This window comes from Mus pahari, chromosome 1, assembly GCF_900095145.1.
Source record: "Mus pahari chromosome 1, PAHARI_EIJ_v1.1, whole genome shotgun sequence".
In the NCBI taxonomy this organism is placed as follows: domain Eukaryota; kingdom Metazoa; phylum Chordata; class Mammalia; order Rodentia; family Muridae; genus Mus; species Mus pahari.
In genome coordinates, this window is record NC_034590.1 from 110,581,299 (window position 1) to 110,595,833 (window position 14,535).

Below are 14,535 nucleotides of genomic sequence, written 5' to 3' on the forward strand. Positions count from 1 at the left end.
AAGTATAGTACATTCAGTCTTTTTGTTTGCTTTTTTTGTTTTGTCTTGTTTTTAAGATGGTGTGGTTCTAAGCTGGGCCTGGTGGCGCACGCTTTTAATCCCAGCACTCGGGAGGCAGAGGCAGGCAGATTTCTGAATTTGAGGCTAGCCTGGTCTACAGAGTGAGTTCCAGGACAGCCAGGGCTACACAGAGAAACCCTGCCTCAAACAAACACAAACAAACAAGATGGTGTGGTTCAGACTGACCTTGAACCTCTTGACTCATGTGATCAGCCCAACTCCGCCTCCCAAAGTGCCCGGTAGCGAAGACTCCAACCACATGTCCTTCTGTTTGGAGGAAGGATTGGGGATGGAACCTAAAGCTTTGTGCGTGCTTAGTAAGACTCTACTGTTGGGCTCTAGTTTTTGAAACAGGGTCTTTCACTGTAGAATAGGATGGGTTCTAACTGTAGTCCTCCTGACTAAACCGCCAGACTGAAGGGATTACGTGGTTTTTATTTATTTGTTTTTGTTTTTTGACTGGGTTTCATGTATCCCAGAATGGCCTTTTAATTGGCTGTGCAGCTGAGGATGATCTTGAGCACCTGATCCTTTTGCCTCCACCTCTCAAAATGCTGGGATTACAGATGTGCACCTCTGTACCTAGTGTTGTGTGGTGCTGGGGATATGAACCCAGGGCTTGATCATGCTAGGCATGCACATTCTACTAGCTGAGCTGTATTTCAAGCCACTTTGTCTTATTTTTAATGCTAGCAACATAAATACAGAGTAAGATGACTCGTGGTTCCCCATTTTATATCTCTCTAGCCAGCCTCCACCTCCACCCCCGCCATGGTAGCCTGGTAGTATACCTATATATTCCCAGAGCAGTTTGGCTCCCTGCTTTGACGCTGCCCTTTGGGGCCTGTGCTTTTCACCTTGTGATCTAGAAGAAAGCAGCAATGGCCAAAGTGGAGTCTCTGAAGATGATACAGGCAGTGAGCAGGATGATGACACAGATGGGGAGGAAACAGAGGGGCTGTCTGAAGAGGAAGACCCAGAGGATAGATCTGGTAAGATTGTAGGCATTTGAGCCAGTTGCCTTGAATCTCTTAGTGTGTTACCTGTCACAGGAACAACAACTGACTTCTGCTGGAGCTTTTAGTTTTTAAAGTTAAGTTTAGTGATAGAATTCTGTGGGTATCTCTTCTGGGAAAACGTCTAAGAACATTGAGCAACATAAGCCATGGGAGAATGTAGGGAGGCTGGAGCTCTGAGAGGATGAGCACGGAGGTCTTGGTAGCCTCTGTTCATTTTATGAGGACCGACTGCTAGCATCATCCAGGTGCAAAACAACTTAGTAGGCACTTAGGGGCATGTGGCCTGGACCTCTTAGGACAAAGGATATTAGTCCTATCTTGTAGCTCTTTCTTTGCTTATTCAAAAAGCTCATTCTGTGGCATTATTTCAAAAGGCCTGGCTTCTGTGCACTAGAGAAAGTTTGTAACTTGAAACTCATACAGAGAATAATGCTTGAATGACACACTTATACTCTGGAAAACCTTCATGGCCACCCTGGCCTATGGGCAGTCTGTGAGGGCTCTATGTGGTTGGCATGGCCCCACCCACCTATGGCTAACTTTCTCTCCTATCTTAGGGTTTCTGTTGATGTGATATAATATGACCACAAGCAACTTGGGGAGGAAAGAGTTTATTTCATCTTCCTACTTGTGGTCCCTCATCTAAGGTAGAAAGGTCAGGAGCTCAAGGCAGGAAGTGATTCAAAGGACATGGAAGAGGGACATGGAGGAATGTTGCTTACTGGCTTGCTCCTTAGATTTGTTCAATCTACTTTCTTACAGCACCTGGGACAACCATCCCAGGGTGACACTGTCAACAGTGAGCTGGGCCCTTCCACAACATCAGTTAAGAAAATGTTTTACAGAGCCAGGCGGTGGTGGCGCATGCCTTTAATCCCAGCACTCAGGAGGCAGAGGCAGGTAGATTTCTGAGTTCGAGGCCAGCCTGGTCTACAAAGTGAGTTCCAGGACAGCCAGGGTTATACAGAGAAACCCCGTCTCGAAAAACGAAAAAAAAAAAAAAAATGTTTTACAGGCTTAGCCAAGAAACTGTCTGGTGGGGGCATTTTCTCAATTGAGGTTCTCTCTTTCCAAATGAATCTAGCTTGTGTTAAATTGACCTAAAATTAGCCAGTATACAAACAAAGTGCTCAGTTGGACTGAGGCTTCTATTAACTTCAGGTTTCCTTCTGGTGGCAAGCTCAAAGCATACTTTTTCCTAAATTTCATTATAGCCTTTGCCTGTCAATGAGAGTGTTCTAGAGAGGTAACCCTTATAAGTGGGACAGTACTCATCATGGAGGAGTAGAACTGACTGTGAGTTAAGTAACCTCGTATGGATACTGATTGTCCAGTTTTCCAAAGCTAATTAGCCTTGAATTCACTCCATAGTCAAACCTCACGTTCCTGGCAATCTAGGCTGGAGAGGTGGCTCAGAGTTTGAGAGCACTGTCTGCTCTATCAGAGGTCCTGAGTTCATTTTCCACAACCACATTGTGGCTCATAACCATCTGTAATGAGATCTAGTGCTCTCTTCTGACTTGTAGGCATACATACAGGCAGAACGCTGCATACTAACTAACTAACTAACTAACTAACTAACTAAATAAATAAATCTTTAAAAAAAAACTTTCCTGGCAGTCTTTCTGCCTCAGCCTCCCAAACTACTAGAATGTTACCACCATGCCTGGCCAGGTTTTTTTCTTTTCATTCTGAGTGTGGACTAGGGAATGAGTCTGTCCTGGATTAATGGCACAGACATGGCTCTTTTGCCTGTGTCCAGCATTGAGGTAGGCTTGTCCTATTCTCACCAGAGTTGAACAGTTGCTGACGCTGGGCCTGGGGGTCAGGCACTATTGGGTAGCTCCGGCATCCCTTCCTGAAGTTTGGAGAATGGCAATGGCCAGAAACTGACTGTGAGCCAGACTGAAGGTGAGACCCATTCGGCCAGGGTTCTTGGTATTCCAGAGCTTGCTGTCTAGTGGTGCAGACCAGCTGAGGTACAGCAATCAGGGATAGATGCTCAGAGTGTGTCTGTGGCATTGGGGTTAGGGGTGGACTTGAACAGCTGGAAGTAAGGAGCTTTTTAGAGAGACACAGCTAAGCCACAGCCTAATGGACAGGAGCTAGCCATATACTTGTGGGAGCTGGGCTGGGGAGCAGAGAATTAGTGAGGAAGAGATGATGTAGAGATTCAGAGCCTCAGGTGAGCTTTGTGAAGGACTGGGATAAGCCCTATTCTGCTCCTAGTGCAAATTTCCTTTTCCCTTTCCTTTCCTTTCCTTTCCTTTCCTTTCCTTTCCTTTCCTTTCCTTTCCTTTCCTTTCCTTTCCTTTCCTTTCCTTTTCTCCCCCCCCCCTTTTTTTTTAAAGATTTATTTATTGTGTTGGAGATGGCTCAGCAGTTAAGAGCTTTTCCAGAGGTCCTGAGTTCAATTCCCAGCAACCAGGTGGTGGCTCACAACCATCGGTAATAGGGTCTGATGCCCTCTTCTGGTGTGTCTGAAGAGAACAACAGTATACCCACATACATTAAACAAACAAACAAACAAATAAGGATAGGGGAAGATGAACAAGGCAGATTGTGTAAGAGTTTATTTGAGGCTTCAGTTGAGAGGAGTCTTTGACCATCAAGGTGGGGAGCAGGGCAGTAGGCAGGCCTGTCACTGGAGTAGTAGCTGAGAGCACACATCTGGAAATATAACTATGCGGCAGAGATACTGGGTGATGGTCTTTTGAAACTTCAAAATTCTTTCCCTATGACATACATCTTCCAGTGAGGCTACAGGACCTAATCCTTCCCAAACAATTTCACCAACTGGGGAACAATATTCAAATACAAGAGCCGTTCTTTCAGCCACAGCATATTTTAAGGGCATTATTTGGCAAGCCAAATGAGAGTCCAGTGAGGGAAACTGCTCAGGTCCTGAGCTATTTGTGCTCATTTTTTCTCTACCTTCAAGTCAGTTGGGGCTACTCTCAGCATCCAGTGCACTGCTCTGAATGCACTGTGGAAATCAGGCAAAACAAGGTGGCCAGGTCCTTCCCTTCAGGGAAGAAGCAGATCCATCTGGCTTCGCTTTGATTCTGCTGCCATGAGCCTTTACTCACAGGGAAAGCTAAAGTTATTTGTCATTCCGCTATGGATGTCATGATCTTTCAAAATTTTATTTCTTTCATCAATTTTTCTCTGTGGTATAGCAAATGACCACAACTCAGGAGCTAGGAGTAGTATATTGTTTGTGTGTTTTTATGGATCAACTGGGTCTCTTTCTTTATTTTTTGTTGTTGTTTTGCCTTGTTTCTTGTTTTTTTGAGACAGGGTTTCTCTGTGTAGCTCTGAACTCTGAACTTTGTAGACCAAACTGTCTTGGAACTCAGAGAAATAAGCCTGCTTCTTCCTCTCCAGTGCTCAGGTCAAAGACATGCGCCCTACCACCCAGCTTCAACCGAGTCACCAGGTGTCCTCACAGGGCTACACAGGCTATGTTCCCCTTCTGAGCTTCAGTCTTCTTCCAAGCCCTCTCTGCCTGCTGCCAGATTCCTCATGGTCTGAAAGAAAGAAGCTCCATTTTCTAGCCGATTAACAGACCATTCCTAGCTACTGTGTTATCCCCTCCTTTGAGAGTCCGTGTTAGCTGTTTGTGTCCTTCTATGCTAGCAAGAGCAGCCTCTGCTTCAGAAGTCCTCACCTGTGTAGAGGCAGAAGGATTGGGGAGTTAAGGGCCATCTTTATCCACATAGCCAGCTTGGGCTACATGAGACCTTGTGTCAAAAATGAACAATAGGAGCTGGCAAGATTGCTAAATAAGCGTGTTTGCCACCAAGCCTGGCAGCTTGAGCTCAATTCCTAAAATTCACATGGTAAGAGAGAAACAGTTTCTATAACTTATCCTCGTTCTGCCCAAAAAATAAACAAATGTTTGTTTCTTTGGTTTAGTTTGCTTTTTAAAAATCTTTTAAAAAGTGCTCATGTGGTAGGATTGATCAGCTAGGGTTAGTTCCACTTTGGGTTGGTAGCAGGGCTCTGGAGAAGGGCAGCCTAGCACCTTTGTTAGTCCCACCTACAAAGAACCAACTTCTGAGCCCCAGTGAGGACCTGCTTTTCTGTTTTTCTTATTCTTTTCTTTTTGTTTTTTCTTTTGGTTTTTTGGAGACAGGGTTTCTCTGTGTAGCCCTGGCTGTCCTGGAACTCACTCCGGTAGACCAGACTGGCCTTGAGGATCTGCTTTTCTGGTTCCTGTGATAGATGTTTAGTAGTTCATAGGAGTTTGTTTGCAAACTGCAGTATTTGCTAAATGCATCTTCATATTGTCCTCCTGATCCGGCCTCTGCTTCATAATGCCGAAATTGACTAGATTTTTTTATAGTCACTAATCCAGTTAGGAATCTTCTCGGTATTCCACAAGGAAGGAAGAGATGCCCAAGAAGGAGGTCTTATCTAATAGCAGATATTTGTTGTTACTGGGTTGAAAGAGTTGTGCAGCTATGCAAGGGTTGTTGTCCCAAGGGGGCATTCTTAGAGGCATAGTCATTATTTTTTTTTAAAAAAAGATTTATTTATTTATTTATTATATGTAAGTACACTGTAGCTGTCTTCAGACACTCCAGAAGAGGGTGTCAGATCTTGTTACGGATGGTTATGAGCCACCATGTGGTTGCTGGGATTTGAACTCTGGACCTTTGGAAGAGCAGTCAGGTGCTCTTACCCACTGAGCCATCTCACCAGCCCGGCATAGTCACTATTTTGTCAAGTGTTTCCTCCATTCCTCTAGAGCTGAAAACTGAACCTAGGGCTTTGCACTTGCTAAGCAAGTGCTCTATCATGGAGCTAAATACCCAACCCTTGGTGTTTTAGTCATTAGCCCCATCTTCTCTGAAGCATGTGGTAGCTCTTAACACCTAACTTCTTGGATGGTCTTTTTCTCGGAGGCTCAGGTGTGAGGAGCTAGTGTAATCACTTAGCCAAGTATCTCTATCCCCTTAGCTCAGGGCAGCTCTGGACAGAGAGCCTACAGGTGAGGAGCTTGGCTCCTCAGAGTGGGTACTGTGTGAGTGTGCCCTTGCAGGTAGGTAGGGAGGCATGTCTCAGGAGGAGCTGGGATTCTGGCTAGAGGTTGGTGTTCTGAGTATATCTTGGCTCTGCTTAAGGATAGTCCTTGAGCATGCACTCATCTCTGTGTTCACTAACAGTATAATATTTTCATTTATCCAAGGTTCTGAAGATTCAGAAGATGGAGTAGAAATGGCAACGGCAGCAGGAGAGACTCAAGGGAAGCTTGAAGCTATCAGTGCACCCAATTCTGATGATGATGCAGAAAGCTGCCCCATTTGCCTCAATGCATTTAGAGACCAGGCTGTGGGCACCCCAGAGACCTGTGCCCATTATTTCTGCCTGGATTGCATCATCGAATGGTCCAGGGTGAGTTGGCTTTCCACTGGGTTACTCCTACCCCTTATGACGAGGCTGTCTTCTCTTCAGTCCTGCCTGGGTCCTCAGCACTGTGGGGACGAATGTGTCTGGGTGAAAAAGGATGACTGGCTTTTCTGAGGGTCAGGACACAAACTCTTAGGCAACCTCACATAGTAAGTGTAAAGCAGCCTCTGTAGATATTGGGATGGTAAGTGTGCTTACTCGGTTCTGATGGCACTTCATGAAGAGACAGCTTTTATCATGCTGCCTACCTTGCAGTGAACTTGAAGGAGAATTGCCTGGGCCTTCACCCACTGGCAAAGAGTCTTATGTGTGTACAGGTATGTGGTGTGTGCCTATCTTTACATGTAGAGGCTAAAGGATGTCAGGTATCCTGCTCTGTTGCTCTCTGCGTTATTCCTTTGAGTAAGGATCTTTTACTGAAGCTGCAGCTAGAAAGGCAGCTAGTAAACCCCAGAAATTCTCTCATTCTTCATGGCATTAGCATTAAGAGATGCATGTGTAATCTTGCCCAGGTTTTTATGTGGATGTTGAGATATGTGCTTGGGTCCTTGTGCTTGCATAGCAAATTTTCTTATCTGTTGAGCCATCCCCATTCTTTAAAAAAAAAAAAAAAAAAAAAAAAAGTCAAAATAAGAATTCTTATTGCTGAGTTCGAGGCCAGCCTGGTCTACAGAGTGAGTTCCAGGACAGCCAGCGCTACACAGAGAAACCCTGTCTCAGAAAACAAAACAAACAAAGAGGTTGGATGTGAAGACACATGCCTGTAATGCCAACATTTAGAAGGGAAAGACTGGTGAATCTGAGTTCCAGGCCAGCCTAGTCTATATAACAAGTTCCAGGACAGCCAGGGCCACACAGTTAGAACTATCTCAGTTAATTAGTTGAAGAGCATGGCATTCTGTTTACTGTATATATGATCTTTATTGGTAAGGGAAACCTTTCGAAAATGAGCTTATTAGTAAAAAAATCTTATAAGTGATCAGTTCAGATGTTGAATTTCATGAGGTAGGTAGATACTGGGTTAACAGAGGTAAAAAATCTAGACTTAAAAAATGACTCAGGGAGATGGACAGTGGTAATACACACTTGGGCGGCAGAGGCAGGTGGATCTCTGAGTTTGAGCCAGCTTAGTCTACAGAGCCAGTTCCATGATAGCCAGAACTATATACAGCGAAACCTCTTCAAAAAACCAAGGATGGTTAGATGTATAAATGAATAACAATCAATCAGGGGCACTGGAGAGATAGCTCAGCAGTTAAGAGCACTGGCTGATCTTTCAGAGAACCTGAGTTCAGTTCCCAGTACCCACATGGTTGCTCACAACTGTCTATAACTCCAGCTCCAGGGATCTGACACCGTCACACAGATATATATGTAGGTAAAGCACCAGTGTACATAAAATAAAAAAAAGTCATAAAAAATTAAAAAATAAAATTAGGGTCATGGGGATGGCTCAGCAGTAAAGGATCTTGCATCAAGCATTACAAACCTAAGTTTGCTCCCTAGCAGCCACATGAAAGGAGAGCTCTACCTTCCACAAGCTGTCCTCTGCTCTTATCTCTCAGAGTCAGTCAGTTGGGCTGGTCAGCAGGGGAAGCACTTAAAAGCTAAGCCTGAGGACTTGTTCCATCCAGGACCAACCGCATGGTGGTGTGAGGAGAGAAGAGAGTCAGGCACATTGTTTTCTGGTCTTTTTACATGGGCTATGGCACACATATCCTTCCCCGCCACCCAGAAATAAATAAGAGTAAAAATAAATAAACTCACATTTCTGGGCATGTGACACACAGCTGTAATTCCTAGCATTTAGGAGGATTGTCATGAATTTGAAGCTGGCTTTGTTTGCCTAGTAAGTTCTAGGCCAGTCTGGGCTACAGACTGACGCCCTGTCTCAAACACTTTCACCAAAAAGACAGAGAGGGAAAGAGAGGAAATTAATATTGAATCAGACAAACAAGGGAAAATATAGTGCTTTGATTCTCAAATAACTGTAGTGGCAGAACATGAAAGAGGTGGCAGACCTGGGTGGCCCTCAGTTTATACATTTATCAGAATTTAGTGGAGTACACAGCTAAAGAGGGTATGGGTTTTTTGTTTTGTTTTTTGTTTTGTTTTCTTTTGTTCTTGTTGTTGTTGTTGTTTTCCCGAGACAGGGTTTCTCTATATAGCCCCGGCTGTCCTGGAACTCACTCTGTAGACCAGGTTGGCCTCAAACTCAGAAATCTGCCTGCCTCTGCCTCCCGAGTGCTGGGATTAAAGGTGTGTGCCACCACACCCGGCAAGAGGGTATGTTTTATTGTATACAGTATATTTCAGGAAAGGCAACTTGAGCTGAACAGACAAGGAAAAAAAATCTTTGTAGCATGCATCTAATTAGCCTACACACTGAAAAGAAATGCTGAAAAGGTACTAGAGATGCTCAAGGTCCCCCGAGCAGTTCACAGAGGTCTCAGAGAAGATCTGGGACAGCAGCAAACAGGCTGAAATGCCATCTACTCGGTTGGTCTTTCCTTTCCCTCCTCTCCTTTTCCTTCTCACTAACAGGACACCTGTATGGGAGCACATACAGCTTGTTGATCTTGCTCCCTCAGTAGCATGATGACTTCAAGTTTTCCTCACCCAGTTCTAGCATCTTCGCATAGGACCTTAGCCAAGACCAAGGCTGTCGATACAGATTTCAGTGTAAAAGGAATCATTATTTTTGGTTTTCAGGACAGGGTTTCTCTGTGTATCCCTGGCTGTCCTGGAACTCTCTGTAGACTTGGCTGGCCTCAAACTCAAAGAGATGCACTTGCCTCTGCCTCCTGCTACATGCCTCTCAAGCACTGTGGGTACTACCACTGCCTGGCTAAGAAAAATAATAGATCAGGCCGACCTCAAATTCACAGTCCTCCTGTCTCAGCCTCCCAAATGCTGGGATAATGGGCAGGTACTACCACATTCAGCTTAAGAGTGTTGATTGTTAAGTAAATTCTTTATTTTGAAGACAAGTGAATGTGATAAGTAATTGATAAGTAATGAAGGGAAATGTGCCGGATTCTGATCCAATCTTTATTTCTTACAGAATGCCAATTCCTGTCCTGTTGATCGAACAGTATTTAAATGTATTTGTATTCGTGCCCAGTTTAATGGTAAAATCTTAAAGAAGGTAAGTGTAGATGCTGTCTTTTCCTTGCTTGTATTTTTTTTTTCCGAGACAGGGTTTCTCTGTGTAGCTCTGGCTGTCCTGGAACTCACTTTGTAGACCTTGCTTATATTCTTATAGGAAGGATCATGATGCTAAATGGTGACTTGCTTTTCTCCTAAAGTGGTTGTTAGTTTAATTGGGCATAAAAGGAGTGACTCGGGCATCCTTTTTCGCCCTGAGCAAAGCCTAGGGCTACGACTGTCCATGTTTTCTGGAACATATTGTATTGAGTCATGGAGATGTTTCTGTTCCTCACCCCTTCTTACTATAGAGCTTCTCTCGGCCAGCCTCCTTATGAACTGCAGTCTTGGCATGTGGGAGGTTGCAGTGGGGTGGGTCAGAGGGCCATGTGAACTGAAGTTTGCAAAGTACCGTTGGGGCTGGAAGGAAAGGTGGTTTTGCTTATTATTTATTGTCCCCTCCCTTTCTCCCTTCCCTGAACCCTGTTCTCTTTCTATCCTTTCCTTCCTTTTTGACTCCTTCCCTTCTTTCTTTTTTTCCTCTGTCTTTCCTATTTGTCCCTCCCTCCCACCTTCTTTCTTTTTTTCTTCCTTTCAGTGGATTAAATTACAGGCCTTGTGCATGCCAGGCAAGCTACACAACCAAGGGCTGCAACTTGTTTGAGAGAGGGTCTCACTATATAGACCAGGCTGGCCTTGAACTCATAGAGATAGATTCAGCTGCCTCTGCTTCCAGGGTGCAGGAGTTAAAGTGCGACCGCTACCCACATAGCCCTTGTGTTTTTTGAGACAGATTTTTACTGTGCATCAAAAGATTGGCCTTGCCGCAGTTGTGTACACCTTTAATCTCAGTACTGGCAGGTAGAGGTGGGCTTATCTCTCCGAGTTTGAGGATGACCAAGAAAACATAGTGAGATCTTAAAGGTGGTGGTACACAGCATTAATCCCAGCGTTTGGGAGGCAGAGACATAGGCAGGTCAAATCCAGCCTAGTCTACAGAGTTCCAGGACAGGCTACACACAGAAAAACTCTGTCTTGAAAAACTCAAAACAAAACAAAACAATTAAATAAATAGATAAATAAATAACACCAATAAAACAACAAAAGAAATTTCAGTTATCTTGTCTTCACCTTCTTCCTTTTGCTGGTGATTGAGCCTAGGACCAGTGGCTGGGCAAGCACTCTGCCCCTTGAGCTCCATAGCACAAGTGTTTTTGAGCTTTTTCTGTAGAGCTGTTGTGGCTTCTGCTTTAAAGTTACCATGTGCTCTCCCCACCCATGTCTGCATTCACAGCACTGGTGAATCTGTACCATGAAGTGTTCCTTGCACAGGCTCATGTTTGTTGTTTATTTGGTTGGTTTTTTTAGAGACAGGGTCTCTGGGTAGCCCTGGCTGTTCTGAACTGATTATAGACCAGGCTGGCTTCAAACTCCCAGAGACCCAGCTGTCTATCTCCCCAGTGCTGGGATTAAAGCCCGCCCACACCTCCTGGCCCCTGGTGCTGTTCTTGCTTTTACTTTTCCCCTAGTTACCTGTCATTCAGTGAAGATCACACAAAGGTCGCCATATGTCTTAGGGTTTCTATTGCTGAAAGGAAACACTATGACCAAAAAGCAAGTTGGGGAGCAAAAGGTTTATTTGGCTTACACTTATATGCTGTTCATTACTGAAGGAAGTCACGACAGCAGCTGGAACAGGGTAGAACCCGGAGGCAGGAGCCCTTACGGCTTGCTCAGCCGGCCAACCTACCTGCCTGCCTGCCTCCCTCCCTCCCTCCCTCCCTTCCTTCCTTCCTTCCTTCCTTCCTTCCTTTGTTTTTGTTTTTGTTTGTTTGTTTTGGTTTTGTTTTGTTTTTTAGAGATAGGGTTTCTCAGTCCTGGCTGTCTGGAAACTAAGATTTGTAGATCAGGCTGGGCTTCAAACTCAGAGATCTGCCTGCCTTGCCTCCAGAGTACTGAGACTAAACACAGGTGCTACCATGACCAGCCTTCAGTCTGCTTATAGAATCCAAGACCACCAGCAGAAAGATGATACCACCCACAAAGGGCTGGGCCCTCCCCCATTAATCTCTTAAGGAAATGCCTTACAGTTGGATCTTATGGAGTCATTTTCTCAGTCTTTCAGATGACTCTAGCTTGTGTCAAGTTGACATAAGACGAGTCAGCATATCATATATTTGTTTATTCAGGTGGTGGGTCCATAGAGCCTATCTTAGGGTTTCTGTTTGTTCTGATAAAATCATAACCAAAAGTAACTTGGAGCAAAAGGAGTTTATTTGCTTACACTTTTCTAATCACAGTTCAGCATCAAAGGAAGTCAGGGCAGTGCCCTGGAGAGAGGAGCTGATGCAGAAGTCCTAGAGGAGTACTGCTTATTGGCTTGCTTTCTGTGGCTTTCTCAGCCTGCTTTTAGCATCACAGGACCATCAGCCCAAAGGTGACACTATCCACAATGAGCTGGCTAGAACATGCCACCCTACTTACCCATAGGCAGCCTGATAGGGATATTTTCTCAACTGAGATTTCTTCTTCTAAAATGATGCTAACTTATGTCCCAGTTGATATTTTAGCCAGCACACATCCCAAGTAGATCTTAGGTCAGTAGGTTTACTTTCGATTAAATACATGTCCTATGAATTGACCTCTCAGATTTTGCGGGTACGTTCAGTGACCAGTATTTCTGTCTTCAGATTCCAGTAGAAAACACCAGAGCTTGTGAGGCTGAGGAGGAAGACCCGACCTTTTGTGAGGTGTGTGGCAGGAGTGATCGTGAGGACCGGCTCCTTCTGTGTGACGGCTGCGATGCTGGGTAAGGGTACTGTTGCCTTGTACCTCCCTTGCAGGCTGTTAAGTGTGTCATGGCCAGGACCAAAGAAGCAAGTTGCCACAAAAAGACCTTAGTTTATACCTTTGTTTTTGTTTGTTTGATTTTGAGACAGAGTCTCATGTAGCTCAGGCTAACCTTAAATTTGTTAAGTAGCCAAGGATACCCTTGAACTCCTGATCCTTTCTTTAACATTTACGTGCTATACCATCAAGGGCAGCCCAAGAAGATGTCTTGTCTAACTTCTACTAATGTTAAATTATCACAACTAATTTTCCTGATACCTGACAAAATTTTGTTTGATCTCAATCCAATTTAGGCTTATCTATGACCATATAAAACTCTCCCAGAAGATTAAAAAGACCTTTAAATATGCATACATTTTTCTATTAGGTGTTATATTTTTAAGAATCAAAATGTAAAGAATTAAACTTTGAACTCATTACAAAAACATATTTGCACATTTTTTAGACATATTCTCTCATTTGACAATAGAGAAAATGAAGCCTAATAATGTTATTTATTAGGCTAGTGTCAATGTATAGAATTCATATTTTATTCATAGTTTCATTGTGGAGTGGGGCCCTGTGAGTCATAGACAGTGACACTGATACCTCTCCTAGCTCTTGTGTCCATACTTCCTGATGCTACTCAAAGGCCAAAGAAAAAAGGCAGGAGAGTGGACTCACCTTAGGAGAGAGGGCAGGCCAGCTGAGGGGTTGCTTTTGGGACCGCATCATCTTGGCTGCCTGGATCTTTTTATCATTATTGTTATTTTTTCTATGTGTGTGGTCTATATGTGGGTATGTACATGTGAATAGAGGTGTTTGTGGAAGCCAGAGGCTTTGGATCACCCTGGAGCTGGAATTACAGATGGGTGTAAGCTGCCAGAAGTGGGAGCCTTGTGCCCTGCAAGAGCGATGTGGTTTTAACTGTGAACCATCTCTAGCTCTCTCTCCTTTTGCCTTTTGATATACTTGAAGTCACTTTATGCTTGAGACCCTGTCTTCTGGGACACTGCTTGTGTTCTTTGCTCACTGTTTGGTCTCTTAAGATGGACTGGCCTCCCTAGCCTCTTGCTAGGTCTTTGGCTATTGATGAGAAGGATTTTTCTGCTGTAAAATTATGGCCAGTTACAGAAATAGTTTTTTCCAGATGGAGAAGCTGGTAAATCTGGAATGTTTCCTAGGGCAGAAAATAGCAGTTTCAAGGTGTGTACAAGAGACTTTTTACTGTTCATGCTGGAGCAGTTTTCTGCATTTGCCCTCACTCTGCTGTCACTGGGGTTCTTCTGTATTGCCATTTGTGCTAGCTCCACTGGCTGGAATTTGGTGTACAGTTTGTACCCAGGAGCTGACTTTCATCATCTCAAGGCACAGGGGTCACCTGGGCCCTCATGTCTGTAGAAATTCAGTTGGTACAGTGATTACCAGCTTGGCTTGCAGGCTTTGGCAGATCTACCTGCCTGCTGCTGCCCTTGCTCCAACACTTGGACCTAGCTGCCCTTGGTGCTGATACTCTGTAGGTTTGGGGTCCCTCATTCCAAAAATTTGTTTGAATCCATGTTTTGCCACATTGTCTCTACCTTCGAGTCCTACAAGCATCCAAGGCCTCCTCTCTTAATTTGTGGATTGATTTATTTTGAGACAGGGTTTGACTGTGTAGTCCTGCCTGGCCTGGGATTGGTTATGCAGATCAGGTTTGCCTGCTCCTGCCTCCTGAGTGGGTGCTGGAATTAAAAGCATCTACAACCTTGGCTGGCTTGTTTGTGAGATGGGGATCCTCTCTGTTGCCTGTGTTAGCTTCTAACTACTAGACTCAAGCAAGCCTCCTGCCCCAGCTTCTGAGTGCTGAGATTACAAATGTACACCCCCCCTAGCTCTGTTAATTCTGTTTTGTTTGCTTTTGTTTTTTGTTTTTGTTTTTTGTTTGTTTTTTGTTTTTGTTTTTTGACATAGGGACTTAAATTATAAGCCAGATTTGCTTCAAACATGTAGCAGCAGTTCTCTATTGCAGGAACTATGGGTGTCAACTTCTAAGCAAACCTGTATCTTTTTTTTTTTTTTTTTT

At 44.2% G+C, this 14,535-nt stretch overlaps 1 protein-coding gene across 9 annotated transcripts in view; it reads left to right on the forward strand.

The window, feature by feature from the left end:
• Phrf1 (PHD and ring finger domains 1) overlaps positions 1-14,535 on the forward strand; it is a 34,192-nt gene that overhangs the window by 3,137 nt on the left and 16,520 nt on the right. For 5 of the 9 annotated variants that reach the window (XM_029539096.1, XM_029539110.1, XM_021199100.2 and 2 more), the window contains exons 3-6: positions 930-1,052; positions 6,274-6,479; positions 9,559-9,642; positions 12,332-12,450. In XM_029539096.1, coding sequence (XP_029394956.1) covers positions 930-1,052; positions 6,274-6,479; positions 9,559-9,642; positions 12,332-12,450 — 532 coding nt within the window. Of the gene's footprint in view, positions 1-929; positions 1,053-2,908; positions 2,991-6,273; positions 6,480-9,558; positions 9,643-12,331; positions 12,451-14,535 lie in introns of those variants that run through there. The other 4 variants (XM_029539101.1, XM_029539116.1, XM_029539122.1 and 1 more) reach the window with 3 other exon arrangements.